Genomic DNA, 14,707 nt, shown 5'->3' with positions numbered 1-14,707 from the left:
TCACAGAATTCCTCTAAAGTGACGTCGATGATACGTATCACGTGATTCATTAGACGTCTGCCGTGGAACACTTGTTCGGTTCTGAACTGCAACTGACGACAGTGGCCTAAAAAAGTTGTTATTGAAAAATTTCATGGGATAAATCGTTGTCTTACGGTGGAATTTCTCGCTAAATTTCACCTACAACATCACGTAGAATTTACTTTAATTATATAATATTTTATAATCACTTTCCTCTGCCTGTAAAATTTGTCTTTAGGCCCAGCCAGTAAAAACAAATAACAAAACTGAGAAAACTAAACTCAAAATTTCCAGAAAAGACTATATTATTGAAAAAGAAAAGGCTACAAAGATAAAGATTAAAGTATATACTGCCGTCTAGAGGAGGTTTCTCCTGCCGACTCTTTAGCGCGTTTGCGACATGACTGAAAGATATGGGTAAAAGTGGTTTACTGTTATTTGATCGAAGCACACGGTGTTTCAGCACCAAAGAAGGCAAAATTACAGATATAAGTGTTACTTAATTTTTGTTTTTTTTCTATCAGACTGAAACATAGTGAACTTTGATCATGAAAAACTGGCACTACCAGTAATTTTTTCGGCATAGTCGCGTACGTTTTTATGCTTTTGTACAACAAACGCTCTCAAAACAGCTGTATTCAACCAAATGGAATTAATGCAAACTGGTCAAACCTTGAGCGAAGGTTGTCTTGAGTATTAGACATGGAACCAGCAAGGTTACACAAAATATGCGCAAAACAGACGACATTGCCTGCAAGAAGATGTTTCTTGTGGCAGGAGGTGTGCATAATATCGACAGAAGCATGGCCTAAGGTGTTTTAAACAATACAAACTTAAGAGGCCCTGCGCCTAAGAAACGACCGATGATTTCCGGCTAAAAAATAAAATCGGCCGATTTTTATCTCCCAAGTATAGGTTACCGAATACTATTTAAAAATGAATTTCTTTTGTTTCAGTTTCGCTTTAAACCAAAAATATCGAGCCGCAAACTTTTTCCGTCTGATAGCAGCAAAATCAGGCCGAAAATAAGGCCCCGCTAAAAACTGTTCGGAAATTACTATCGCAACGCAAAATAATGAGAAAACTACACAGTGTTGAAGAAAAAGGCCTTTTAATGCAATATCATTCGATAAACATCAAAAAACTGCCGAAGCGATTAAAAAATAAAGTTTCAAATATTGCATACTAAATTAGATGGAACGTTAGAGCTGATTTTAAAATAATTATTTCTCAAAAGTTCAACGCTTTTGAAAGCAGTCACAGTGATGAAACAGACATTGGAGGGATACACACCACGTTTCTGAAAAAACATTTTTCGGCCAAAGTATATTGACCTTATACAAAGCGTTCAAAGTTACCGTGTTTACCGTTATCCTGCTACTTGGGCGAAACACTTCTCTTTTGCCAATACGGCCGTGGATAGCGTGGTAAACGCCACTTTAAACCTTGCTAGGCATTCGAAGACCATCCTGAGTAGAAGGACGTAGAATTAAAAGAGAAAGGAAGATGAAAAATACGTAGAAAAAGAAAATAACTCGAAATTACCATCTGCTAACGAAAGTTGAATCTGGAAAATGTCGTCGCGTGACAGCGGCCATTGACGTCTTTAGAGACCTTAAGCAAACACTTCAGGCGGTTAGGTGGAGGTGGCGATGGCCGCGCGGGAGTTGGGTTGAGACCGCCTCCTCTTGGCGCGAAATTAGAATATTAAGCTTTCGTAGAAGCGGCGGCGAGCAACGGCTGTTTTGCTTTCGTTTTAAGTGGTCCAATTTGACTTTGTTCGTGGATTTTACGAGCATAATGGCAACTTTTCGAGAAGTCCGAGACCTTCTAGCTGTTGCATGCTTTGAGGACATCATAGACGAGGATGAATTTCTGTTGCTGAGGGATCTACACACGTCGAAAAATCTTTACTTTCCTTACGAAGACTGAATCAGCCTTGTCTTTACTAGTGCAGCCAAGGTCACTGGCCTCTGCCTCCTCCCATTTTCCTGATATTTCTTCCATCAGAATATTCATCTCGCTATCTTCGATGTCAACTCCACTCAGTTTCGCCTTGAATTTGTCCAGTAGTAGTTTGAAATGTTCCTTTACGTTTTTCCGCTTCACCTGAAACTTCACGGAGGTTTCGTCATTCAGACGATCCGTGATGGCATTCCATACTTTTCCTCGATCTACAGTCCTTGGTTTGAAGATCCATGGTTCTGAAGCTCTGACTTCTTTCGCTAGGATCAAATCGTGTGCTTCTGTCCATTCCATGATCGAGCTAGAAGAGAGAAAACAAAAGCTTATTAAAAACAGGTCCTGTCTATCGATTCACCTTTCGGAAATATTCCAAAGTTCTGGAGACAAATTGGAAGAACAAAATAGCATTTTGTACCAGCAAGTACTTGCAATCTAAAGTTTTAAAGTCCACAAGACGTGAACATCACTCCGAACAATGTGAATCCAGGAAACTCACCCATTTCTTTTGCTTTTCTCTCCTTCGCTTGCCATCTTTCTTCTTCACTCACACCTCCAATGTGAAGTGAGATTTTCGCTGTAAAGCAAACGAAATATCAAATATTTGCAAAAAAAAAAAAAAAATACAAAGAGAGGTGTCAAAAAACATTTTTTAACTTTATAAAAGAGTTTCTGTGTATTTTAGGTGCTACAAATGGGAAAATAAAGCGACCGTCTCTCGAGGCGGCCAAACCTACCTTTCTCGCCGCCGCCACTGTTGGAAGACGCGGGCAACACTCCACGTGATTATGCTAATTAGGTCGAGAGCGGGAAATTTTACTTCCGGTTGGCGTCCACTTCGCCGCCTCCAGTGTTTGCTTAAGGTCTCTTTTGTCTACACAGCGGCGGAATCCAAACAAATACACAAATAGGAAAACAATTTTTCCCGGCCAGAAGACGTTTAGTGGAGCAATGTTATGTTATTTTTCACAAATGATGGTCACTCAAAAAGAAAAACTTCCCCAACCGCCACACCGTCTTGGCCGCAGCGTGATCTGAGTTATGGGGTCACGACTGCATCCCTAGCCGCTGACCGCCCGAAGGACATTGCAGACTCGTTTTCCCACGCTCTTGCGACTTGACGTGACAAATGACGTCAATGGCCGCTGTCACGCGACGACATTTCCCAGATTCAACTTTCGTTAGCAGATGGTAATTTCGAGTTATTTTCTTTTTCTACGTATTTTTCATCTTCCTTTCTCTTTTAATTCTACGTCCTTCTACTCAGGATGGTCTTCGAATGCCTAGCAAGGTTTAAAGTGGCGTTTACCACGCTATCCACGGCCGTATTGGCAAAAGAGGAGTGTTTCGCCCAAGTAGCAGGATAACGGTAAACACGGTAACTTTGAACGCTTTGTACAAGGTCAATATACTTTGGCCGAAAAATGTTTTTTGAGAAACGTGATGTATATCCCTCCAATGTCTGATTCATCACTGTGACTGCTTTCAAAAGCGTTGAACTTTTGAGAAATAATTATTTTAAAATCAGCTCTAACGTTCCATCTAATTTAGTATGCAATATTTGAAACTTTATTTTTTAATCGCTTCGGCAGTTTTTTGATGTTTATCGAATGATATTGCATTAAAAGGCCTTTTTCTTCAACACTGTGTAGTTTTCTCATTATTTTGCGTTGCGATAGTAATTTCCGAACAGTTTTTAGCGGGGCCTTATTTTCGGCCTGATTTTGCTGCTATCAGACGGAAAAAGTTTGCGGCTCGATATTTTTGGTTTAAAGCGAAACTGAAACAAAAGAAATTCATTTTTAAATAGTATTCGGTAACCTATACTTGGGAGATAAAAATCGGCCGATTTTATTTTTTAGCCGGAAATCATCGGTCGTTTCTTAGGCGCAGGGCCTCTTAATTCTGTTTCAGTGAGCCAAATCAATCACATAATTTCTTGCTTGTTATAGAGCTTTCGTTTAGGTGTGTAATGGGCCGAAATTAACTGATAAATAGAAAGACTAACCCGCGCTAGTTAACAACAGAGAACAATAACATTTTTCTTGTGGAGTCGCATTTCGTTGATTGGACTAACACACATCTTTTTTTAAGTTATTTTACATCGTGGTAACGCTAACCTAGAGGTATATTTCTGCAATGGGTGGCTTAACTTATGCTGATGGGATGTTTCTTATGTAATTAATTTTAGCACTTTACAATTAGAACTTTCTCAGATTTAATTGCCTCAGGTAAAATGTGTCATTTTCCCTTTTTTAATAAGGCAATTTGAAACTGACGTTATATTATTTGTTAATCTACTATTATAAGATTTATTTATGCTTAAGTTTTACGATTCCGGTCACGGACAGAAATCAAGCAGACATGCAAAAAAACCTTATTTGAACTCTCAACATGCACGAATCATACTTGAGATAATTTTATGCACGTAAGCATAAGCCGACATTTGCAGGCGCAGTAAGTTGTTGATAAGTTTTTTTTAATTAGCGCCTTTTTTCTGGAGCAATTTTTTAACTGACGTATGTGATGTTTCTTATGCTGATGCTTGTGTGATAGTGAAAACCAACTTTTCGTATTTTTTACTTTTTTTTTTTTAAATGCATATAATTTAATCCACGTGGTAAACGCAAGACTAGTGCGACCTTCATTTTCAACGAGCAACTTGTAAAACAGTCTTAAACTCAATTCATTGCAAAAGCAATGTGGAATAATTGTTTCAAGTGCAATAGATATAAATTTTTAGAGTTTTAAAGCGTAATATTGAGGGTCTCGTTATCGGCCGATATAAATAATTTTTTTTTTTTTTTTTTTTTTTTTTTGTGGTCGTTGCTGTTGTTGCGAGGTATAGCTATAAGTTATAAACGAGTATAATTTCAATATTTCAGGGGAAATCAAATCTTACACTTCTCGAAGAAAACAAGAAAACGTCCAAGATCGTAGGTATGGAGTTTGTAGGGTAAGGTAGAGTAGGGAACTCCCGCGGATAATGGCAAAGGCGGGATATCACTAAACCATAGTACAACCACATGAATACATTAAACCTGAGTTACAAGTGAGCGTTGTTTCATGCTTTCTTTTGTTTTCCAGAATGTATGGTTCAGAATATGGCATTCTGTGAAAAGGATATTTGCATATTACGAAGGAGTAGGGTGTGGGATTTGGCTGAGTCATCCAGACGAAAAACAAATGAATTGCGACTAGCACAGTATAAATTGGCTCGGAAAACGAAGAAAACCACAATATTGGAATGCATAACTCGCAAACTTTATTTACTATTAATTTCCTCGGTAATGCTTTAGACGTTTACTGTTAACCTGATGTGGTTTTCTGTGTAGTCTATAATTCGTATTTCTTATCCTTGTCATGTAGTCACTTGTTAAGCCATCATGCTAAATAGAAAAAACAATAATAAAGAACATTGTTAGCCTCCAGGAAAGTTCCTTAATAAATTATCAATCAACTGGCTGCGGTTAACTTTTGGAGCAATTTAAACACACTTATATTTTCGTAACAATCTTAAAATGGCCAGGGCCTTTCTTCTATTACTGTTTCTCTTGAATCTCAACTTCGCCTAAGGACTTCTGCAAAAAAAAAAAAAAAAAAGAAAAAAAATTGCAAAATGCTATTTACATAGAATTTCCGGTAATGTTTCAATTTGGCTCCAACTACGTCATATGAACTCAGGAGCGTGCATGGCTGTGCCACCAAAATAGACTTTAATTATCGTAAGAAATTCGCTTGTTGTTCACATCGCAATTTTTTTTCCTCAAGAATTCTTTAGGCGGACAAGTGAAACCAATAAAATTTGTATTTTATCCCAAAAGAGACAATAAGGAAGCCAGCTCCTTTACTCATCACCCCAAACCCACAGTTGTGCCATTTGAAGTACGGTAGAGGTAGCAGATTTCTTTGTAGATTTCTTTGGTCAATTTAGCTTAAAATTTTAATACAAAAACAGTATCAGTCCTTTTGAGTCTCTCTCGTTGTAAATGTTTTGTCTTTTTTGTTTTTAATCTTCATAGGAATAATAAATAGATTATCGAAAAATCTTACAAGAAGCTGATAACAAGTGAATGTGTTTTAAATGGCTAACTTTTAAGTTGTATTTGATTTTAGTATTACCCAGCTAGTGGACTAATGCAAATCCTTCATTTTAATTGGCTACGCTATACTAGAGGGCTATTAATTAACAATTAGACCCGTAGCCCGCAAGGGCTACGGGTCAACAGCCCATGAGGCGAAGCCGAATGGGCTATTGACCCGTGGCCCTTGAGGGCGAAGGGTCTAATTGTTTTAGTATCACCCAACTAGTCGGACAGAAAAGGCAATAATAAAGTTAGCAAATGCAAGTTAAAGAAATGTTTATTTGGGAATAAAACGAAAGAAAGCGTCACGCTCGATTGCGCCAATTTCTCTACTCGAGGACTATTACTAACAGTCCTCTAGTAGCGTAGCCAATCAAAATGCAGGATTTGCATTAGTCCACTAGTTGGGTGATACTAATTAGTAATAGTCCTCGAGTAGCGAAATTGGCGCAATCGAGCTGACGCTTTCTTTCTTTTTATTCCCAAATAAATATTTCTTCAACTTGCATTTGCTAACTTTATTATTGCCTTTTCTGTCCGACCAGTTGGGCGATACTAAAACAGTTAGACCCTTCCCCCTCAACGGCCACGGGTCAATAGCTCATTCGGCTTCGCCTCGTGGGCTATTGACCCGTAGCTCTTGCAGGCTACGGATCTAATTGTTAAGTATCAGGCCTTGAAAATAATTTTCGTTCTTTTTTGGCGAAGAAAACAAATAACTTGACAAATGAGCCACGGAGGATATATAAACCTCTAGTCAGAGTTTGAGCAATTCAGATTTTTTAAATTTTTTAAAGCTATTAGGCGGTTTTGTTTGATTCATAAAGACATCACTCAGAAGTGTTTAGTTGATCACAACACCAATCTAATACTTACCACAATTTCCCCAGATTCCCTTGTAGATAGCGTCCAGTGAACACCACAGTATGTCGCCATTATCAACTGTAGTACAAGAGTGGTATGTCACTCCTTCGTAGGTGAAAGGTATGATGCAGCAGTGGCCATCCGTTGTTTTTAGGAAACATTCTAGCCCTTAAAAGAAAGGAACAATTAAAAAACGTAAACTTAATAATCTGCAAAATTAGAGAGAACGGCTTGGTCATATTATCCTTACCTATTATTTGTCCCTTAAACAACAAATACCGAGATACAAATTGCTTGTACGAGAAAATGTTACGCTAGATCGCACAAACAATGTGCCATGTTTAAAAGCGTGTCTATTTGAGAACCAGCAAGGCGGTGATATAGCGCAAATCATCGAATTCTCTCAAATTTGCTACAAACATTGGGAATTGGTGAGTAATGATTATGGTAGAAATATTAGGTCAGATGTTTTATTCCCCCAAGTTAGAAAGAAACCCTGCAAAAAATAGCCATTCAATTAGTTGTCTTTGGTACAATATTTTTAGAACGAGATAGGCCTTGTGAAAATATAATCCAGTTCAATTAAACTTGGCGACTTGATTTATCTCAGTGGCTCCTTCTTAAGTCAGGTGCATACTTCGCAATGTTGTGCATGACCTTGAACTGATAGCAGATATTTTCAATGATTATAGCAAAAACACATTATTCTAACTGTAATATATATATTTTTTTCTGTTTTGGCGTACAATTTACGATTTAGAACTTTACGTTTTATGGCCATTTAATTTCATAGTCATTCATTAAAACACAAAAATCATTTTTTCTGTCTTACTCGAAATCGAATTAAACAAGAAATATCTAGCTAAGTATTTTCCTATTGATTACGAGTAGAAATTCGACGAAAGGGAGCCGACTTGAGAATTTTTTTTTAAAGATTTTCAGACCTGTGTTTGGTCGCATTATTCGATACGAACAGCGGCAGAAGACTAAACTCACAAGTTCTCTCGACTTATATTAATGCTTTCAGGTGTAAAATGGAATGGAAGCAATAACTAACTACTGCATACGTGTCACTTAGACGCGATTTTGTGTTTTCTTTGATTCTTAGACTTTGGTGCACCCTTGAAATGGCAAGCTTCGTTTCATCTGCGTGGTGATTACGACGCCCGTTTTTTAGTGCAGAGTGCACTGTGGGATGGTTTGGGGGACTGCTGTACGCTAAGGTATAAGACAATGACCGCGGCCGCACTAGAGAGTTAACCGGGTTATTTCTAATTAATTAATTACGGTTAACCGGGTTACCGAAAAAATCGTGACGCGGCCGCTAATTTCGGCTGTTCATGGAACTTAAACCGGGTTTACGGTTACCATGGAAATTAATTAATGAACAATAGATTTTTTAACCGGGTAAGGTTAATTTTAAGCCACCTTTTTTCGGCGCTTTAACCCAGGTTAGTGGTCTCTTATCAGCAGTCTGATCAGCGCTGCACGGAAGCGAGTGTTTCGTTTTGCCATAAATGGCGACAGAATACGACAAAGGACGTGAAAAGAGTCGAAGCTCATTCGAAAGTGCTCTCTAAAAAAGTCATGCATGGCAGGATTCCGATGGATTTCCCCAAACCATCGCTGGTCTCTCGGATATACCCAGACTCGAGGACGATTCGACGGCGATGGGGAACACTCTCACGTCTACGTGAAATTAACATCATGTTTGAAAGAACTGCCTTTGAAATTTGCGTAGTGTGCATTAGAAGGAAGAGGGACTGCCTTAGCCGTGAGTGGAGAGAAAGGAAACGAAAACAAAGAAAAAGAATCGAGAATATAACAACAGACTGAACAGGGTCCTCGAAGTCTGCCATTTTGTTGGTTTATCTCATGACGTCAATTGAGTTTAACCCACTTCATTCACAACCCATTTCAGTGAGGCCACTCATAAAATATAACCCCGTTATTTTATTATAACCAACCTTTAACCGAGTTAAATTGTTTAGAATTTTTAACCAGGTTTCTAAAAAATAAACCCAATTAAATCTCTTAGTGCGGCCGCAGCCAATAACACAATAAGGTGTAAACTTTAATGTTTATTTAATTTATCAGTTTCAATCAATCAATTAGCCTTGCAGGAACGGGAGCTGGGTAGGGTAGCTACCCGTGTGCACTACGCAAAACGTGTCATACTTACGTTGCTTTCTTTGATGACCTGACAAATATATATATATTTTTGCAAATCTCTTGCTATCCTTGTGGTGCTATTCTCTTAAGAAAAAAAACAATTTGCTCGAAACGCTCACCGATGTGGGACATAATTTCGGTTAAGTAAAGATCTCTTCCTTCAATACTTCTTGTTAAAACGCTCCTCAGTTGTATTACTCGATAACATTGTGTATTAGTTTGACGTGTTTTTATTGTTAACACCAAAGCTGGCAACAGAATAAGAACGCACTATTTCGTGACTCGACGTGACTACTAATTAGAATTAGATTAGTTCTTGTTTATCGGTGAAATGAAAATTTGCGTTAAAATAAAATCGTTTCTCGTCGACTTTTCAGCAGATATTCAACTTTTATGATCCATTTATCTCTAGCAGTGAGTTAAAAAAATATGCATCTTTCTTATATTTTCGTGGAAACAAAGGTATCTTGTTGCATACATTGGCAAGGAAAACAGAAGTATCTAGTTACAAGCGTTGGCGCGAAAAGTAAAATTGTCACATTTGCTACTTCTACGTATTGTTGAATTTAAAATGAACGAAACTCAACGCAAAATACCACAAGTAAACTTCAAAACCGTCTTGACAAACGGTAATTGTAAGTAATTCTTGGACCTTGAAAGAAAATACAAACATGAAACATACACACAGCTAAGATTATGTCTTAACAAGTTTTTGTCCGGTGATATTCTGCAAAGGGGAAAAGGCCTAGTTGACTACCAAGGGAGAGAACTATAGGGGTGAAGACCTGTTTGACTACTGTATCAGAGCCGTAGATTCACACTCTGCACTAGTTTTTTTAAGATTATTTATTGCCGTCCCAGAAATATCATCAGAAATATAAACATGGGGCGGAGAGCCATCACTGCTGCTACAATGTACAGATTCCTTTCAAAACCAACAACCATTCCGCCATCTTTTATGATATGATGTTAGACCAATAACGAAAAAAGGCACAGGAAGACTGAAATAGCTCACCGTCCTCGCAGCTTTTACCGGTGTAGTTTTGTTGGCACGTACATCTATAGTCGTCAGTCTCGTAAAGCGCTTGACAGGTTCCACCGTGCAGACAAGGAAAACGTTCACAAGGACTCTGGCAAACAGAAGAAAATTCCGATTAATTAATGTCATTTAAAGCAAAGAGTTACTTTTAAAGTCCACTAAGACGTAAATTTATGGCGAAGTTTCGAATATTTTGGGGTTTTCTTAGAACATCTTTGTGAAACTTCGGAGGATCCTCGGATGCCTTCGGATGTTCGAAGCTAAGTATTCAGAAAATTTTATTTAAACTTTTCTTGGTCATGCTGAATAAAAGAAAACCATTTCGTGTTCTAAAAAAACGAAAACTTCAGCCTAAACGATTCAGTCAGTTCAGTCGATTGTGTCCTTTCCGATCGGAAAGGGCCGCTCAGGTAGGTCGTGTATAAGCGCCGCGTTGTTGTTAAGTGTCGCAAGTTTATTAGAAGCCGGTGGTTATCGGATAAGACGCTCTTTCGAGTAAATAGATTAGATTAATATTTCAATCAGATAGTACCCAATCATCGAGAGCTTGCCTATACTGGCATCGCGACAACTTATATGATCCATAATGTGTCCAATGATTCAGCATGTGTGTGAAAGTGATCGATTGTTCTAGAACATCTTAATTTAGTTTTCATTTGGATAAAGAGAAAGTTCTGTCATCCGCCTAAAATTAACTTCATAGGATATTTATTGAGATGCGGTTTGGTAGAAGCACTGTACAACATCCACATCCACTGTTTGCATTACGTTCATGCAAATTTATTTCATTCGAGAAATTAATAGCTTAATAACGAAAAACTAAATACCACTGCATGTAAAAATTAAAGGTTCAAATGGATTAATTCAGCTTTTAGTATACCCCTGGTGGTCGAGTTCAGTTGTCGACTAAGAAAGGGCCTTTATCTGTTTTATCCCACGTTTTCGACACTACATAAATTATCATAAGTAAAGGTTTTTTTTAGAACAATTTGAAATAAAAACTAAAGGTAAAAGCGCGCGACGTTTCGACCGAACTTCGGTCGTTATCAAGCTGAAAAATCAAGATAAAATTTTTTGCATAAGTATAAATATAAAACAAAGAAGTGTAAGTATGAACGTGTAAAAAAAGGGTGCCAAGAACAATAAAATGCATGCAAGAATAACATAATTAAAAATGATTAAAAAACTCTCGCACGAATTGACTCCGACTGTATCTTGAGACTTGGTCTCAGTTTATTAATAAAAAATTTTCATAAATGAGATAGTCACACTTATTCTTGCACTTTTTTGAGGTGGTAAAACTCTTGGTAAGATCCTTGGGCATATAAGAATGTTTCACACAAAAATGTTTTCAAATGGAGGAAGACACATTCTTGTGCTCGTCTATGCGTTGATGCAAATGTCGTCGGGTGTAACCAACATAACGTAACCTGAATCGCACAGGTCACATTTAAATTGGTAAACAAGGGATTGTTGGTTAACAATAGACGGCTTGCCTTCGCGCGGTTTCAGATGTTGTTTGATCTTGTGAATAACAAACGCGGGCTGGACCATCATTTGGATTTTCTGGCTCGGATCTTTGAGTTGTGTTAGTACAATATCGGCTGAAGCCTGGTCTTTGAATGGTAGAACAACGCGAACAGGATCTAATTCATTGTTAACAGCTGGTAACTCGGGAACAGGTTGATCAGAAGCTTTGACAGCAATAAAACGTGAGATGGTGGAATTAATTAACCTGTCTGGGTAACTCAGTCGAGAAAACACCATTTTGAGCCGATCACATTCCTCGGAAAACTAGGACCAGCTGGAAGAGAGGCGGAAGGCACGGTCAAGCATAGTTTTTAGTAAGCCGCGCTTGTAACAATCATCAACATGGCTCTTGTAATGCAGCAGAAGGCTAGTGTTGGTAGGTTTGACGTATACTTTGGTTTGGATTTGTATAGATTTGTTAAGGAGCTGCATGTGTGCCAAGAAACGGAAGCATTCCATTATTCTCCATCTAACTTAACCGAGGAGTGGCAGTGGTTAAGAGTCTCGAGAAAGTTATTTGCTGAGGATTTATCTGGCATAATAGTTAACATGTCCTCCACATATCTCTTGTAGTATGTGGGCATCTTGCCTTCGCGGTCGAGAGTTTCTTCTATGCTGCACATAAAAACTTTTTCTTTTGATAATGACCGAAGTTCGGTCGAAACGTCGCGCGCCTTTACCGTTAGTTTTTACTTCAAAATGAAATAAATTATTACTATTATTACTACTATTACTATCACTCTGCAGGTACGTGCCAGAATTATGGGATAAGATCCTGATTATTTACATGCTAACCTATAAGCATGGTATTTTGTCACAAACTTTTTATTATACTACGACTACTAGGTCCTAATTCAGTTCAAAAAATTGAAAGTAAAAGAGATTAATGCGTGGGGTATTTGTTCGGCACATGTCATTAGGGACTGCAACTACACTCTCCCAGTTGCAGATAACGTAGAAACTCAAACGAGTATCACAATTTCGATACAGAGCAAAGTATGCAAGATGGGAGTTGCATAACTACTAACTGAAATACGTAATTAATACTTACCATGATACTGTAGTGATGGAAGGTATGATTCGCTCTGAACTTCTCGGATGCATTGTATTTGTCAGTTGGAAGTAAATCACACGATATCTTTCCCTTTAGTAGATGAAACGCTCCAGTGTTGGCGGAAAAGCAGCGATCGTTCTTTACGCATCGCAACAAGCATTGTCTTCCCGTCTGAACGACGACTCCTTCGATTTTTGGAACGTCCAGAACATGATAAAAATGTTCTATGAATTGTGCGTATCTGAACTGTTTGTTCGGGTCGCGTTGAAGACCGGCCCAGCGAGTGGCGTTGCAGAAGGCATCATCTAATATCTGATACGTGAAGCAAATAAAAGTACTCGCTAATAAAAGCACGAATCCATTCATGATTAACAGAATGGATTCAATGTCACGACTTTGTCTAAAATTCCTATTTATATACTAGTTACCTCCAGATATCATTTATTATTTACTAAAAGGTTTCTAAAGAGTTGTGTCTCTAAATCAATTTGCACAAAAAAAAAACATTTGTTAAGTAAGCATCCAATGAAGATCGTTTTCGAAAAACATTTTTAAATGAATGCGAAAGATAAGAAGGTTTCATAATGTTTCGGCGACCTCATGTCATCATTATCGAAAACAAAAATTAGCATAAATAACATAAACACTTTTTGTTAAATACTTGCGTTTTCATGATGTATCTACATTTAATTGTTCTTACATTTCTCTCCATATATGTTCAGAATTTATTTCGCATTCAACAATAATGATAACATGAGGTCATCGAAACGTCATGTAACCTTCTTTTCGTTAACTTCATTTGAAGTAAACATCAAGTTGGCAAAACATGATATATAATGGCATCGCCTTTTTTTAATTGAAAGTCGACGTCACTTCTTTTCGTAGCTAAAGTAACGACAAATGAATGCTCCGGTACAGTGACAGAACTCTGAAATTTTTGTCGTTACCTAAAGGTTTTAATGCCGTGCACGTGACTTCTTTAAATGAAATTACACTTATTTTAGTGTTCTGGTGATATTTGATGCCAAGTTCTGCTCGACTTCATCTTCGAGAATTTGCCCTACTCTATGGAAATCATTTCTCACTGTTTCCAGGGGGTGTCTATCCATGCAAAATTACTAGGCAATTAATAATGAATACACACGAAGAGTAATAAGTTGTGAAATTTTCGCAGATGGCTGTATGACAAAGTGCCTTCGATTCTGACAGAGAATATTATTGTCGTGGGGTCATGTAAGAGCTCGCTGATGTTGACGAGTTTTGTTCAACTTTCTCGCTAATTTGTACAACTTTAAAGAAAATATCAAATCACGCTTCGATCATTTATTAGCCACATATTGAACAGTGTCGACCTGAATCGGTTGTACCATATAGCAGCAGGACAGCTTTGCTTGCTCATGCAAGATTTTCTAAGGAGATCTGCTAGCAAAAAGTTAACTCAAAAATCACGTGTTATAAGGCGGTTTTTTTAAATGTTCACGGTTGCAAACGAGCCATGATTTATTATTTCACACAGTCATCAATTTGTTGCTGTGCAGAAGCTTCACGTTTTTTTTTCCTAAATACCTTGAAAGACATTTTATTCTTTAAGGGGAGGGTCTGAAGTATATACGAACTAAAAGAAAACTTTGACCAACAGCAATGTTCAAGTCTAATAAATTAAGTTCGAAAGAGATAGCCCTGAACGTAAATATGGGTCGTTGTCTTAGAAAACCGGGAAAGTGATCAAAGATGGGGTCATCGAATTACTCCATAGTAAGACCAAGTTAGGGTAGCTTTGAACAGAAATGGGTGGAACATTGGTCGCTTTTTCTTAAGTCTTGTCTGTTCAAGAAATTTGGAGGCGTAATATTCCACGTGCTCAAATTTTCTCCGTAACGTCACTTGTTTTGCACGTGGTTCAGTCAGTAAGACCATCTGAATGTCTGGTTCGTCTTCACCGTTTTCAAGGTTCCAGTGTACTTGAGTACCCTAGTAGAG

At 37.8% G+C, this 14,707-nt stretch overlaps 2 protein-coding genes and 1 pseudogene across 3 annotated transcripts; all 3 read right to left on the bottom strand.

The window, feature by feature from the left end:
* Positions 1 to 1,788: 1,788 nt before the first annotated feature.
* On the bottom strand, positions 1,789 to 2,597 carry LOC149110757 (uncharacterized). Its single transcript, XM_089291263.1, has 2 exons — positions 2,483 to 2,597; positions 1,789 to 2,287 (listed from the first exon to the last, which is right to left on the bottom strand). Exons 1-2 carry the CDS (start codon positions 2,515 to 2,517, stop codon positions 1,912 to 1,914), a joined length of 411 nt encoding a protein of 136 aa, XP_089147389.1. The 5' UTR covers positions 2,518 to 2,597; the 3' UTR covers positions 1,789 to 1,911.
* Positions 2,598 to 5,225: 2,628 nt separating this feature from the next.
* Positions 5,226 to 13,111, bottom strand: LOC110046323 (uncharacterized). Of its 2 annotated transcripts, none has more exons than XM_020752018.2 (4): positions 12,725 to 13,111; positions 10,120 to 10,234; positions 6,945 to 7,100; positions 5,226 to 5,564 (listed from the first exon to the last, which is right to left on the bottom strand). In XM_020752018.2, exons 1-4 carry the CDS (start codon positions 13,091 to 13,093, stop codon positions 5,545 to 5,547), a joined length of 660 nt encoding a protein of 219 aa, XP_020607677.2. In that variant the 5' UTR covers positions 13,094 to 13,111; the 3' UTR covers positions 5,226 to 5,544. The 2 variants fall into 2 exon arrangements, with proteins under 2 accessions (XP_020607677.2, XP_089147368.1); XM_089291242.1 differs by having other exon boundaries at positions 5,226 to 5,372; positions 12,725 to 13,108.
* LOC149110756 (uncharacterized) lies at positions 11,322 to 12,296 on the bottom strand (annotated as a pseudogene).
* Positions 13,112 to 14,707: the final 1,596 nt, after the last annotated feature.

This window comes from Orbicella faveolata, unplaced genomic scaffold, assembly GCF_042242905.1.
Source record: "Orbicella faveolata isolate gen_17 unplaced genomic scaffold, um_ofav_v1 contig_24, whole genome shotgun sequence".
Taxonomy (NCBI): domain Eukaryota; kingdom Metazoa; phylum Cnidaria; class Anthozoa; order Scleractinia; family Merulinidae; genus Orbicella; species Orbicella faveolata.
Note: the sequence above shows the minus strand (reverse complement) of the source record. Positions and strands in the feature narration are given on the sequence as shown.

Coding starts and splice junctions, on each gene's coding strand:
- LOC149110757 (XM_089291263.1), bottom strand. CDS start 2,517: ATGGCAAGCGAAGGAGAGAAAAGCAAAAGAAATGG. Junction 2,288..2,482: donor GAGAAAAGCAAAAGAAATGG/GTGAGTTTCCTG, acceptor TCTCTCTTCTAG/CTCGATCATGGAATGGACAG.
- LOC110046323 (XM_020752018.2), bottom strand. CDS start 13,093: ATGAATGGATTCGTGCTTTTATTAGCGAGTACTTTTATTTGCTTCACG. Junction 10,235..12,724: donor TCCATCACTACAGTATCATG/GTAAGTATTAAT, acceptor TCTGTTTGCCAG/AGTCCTTGTGAACGTTTTCC. Junction 5,565..6,944: donor GGGAATCTGGGGAAATTGTG/GTAAGTATTAGA, acceptor TTTTTTTTGCAG/AAGTCCTTAGGCGAAGTTGA.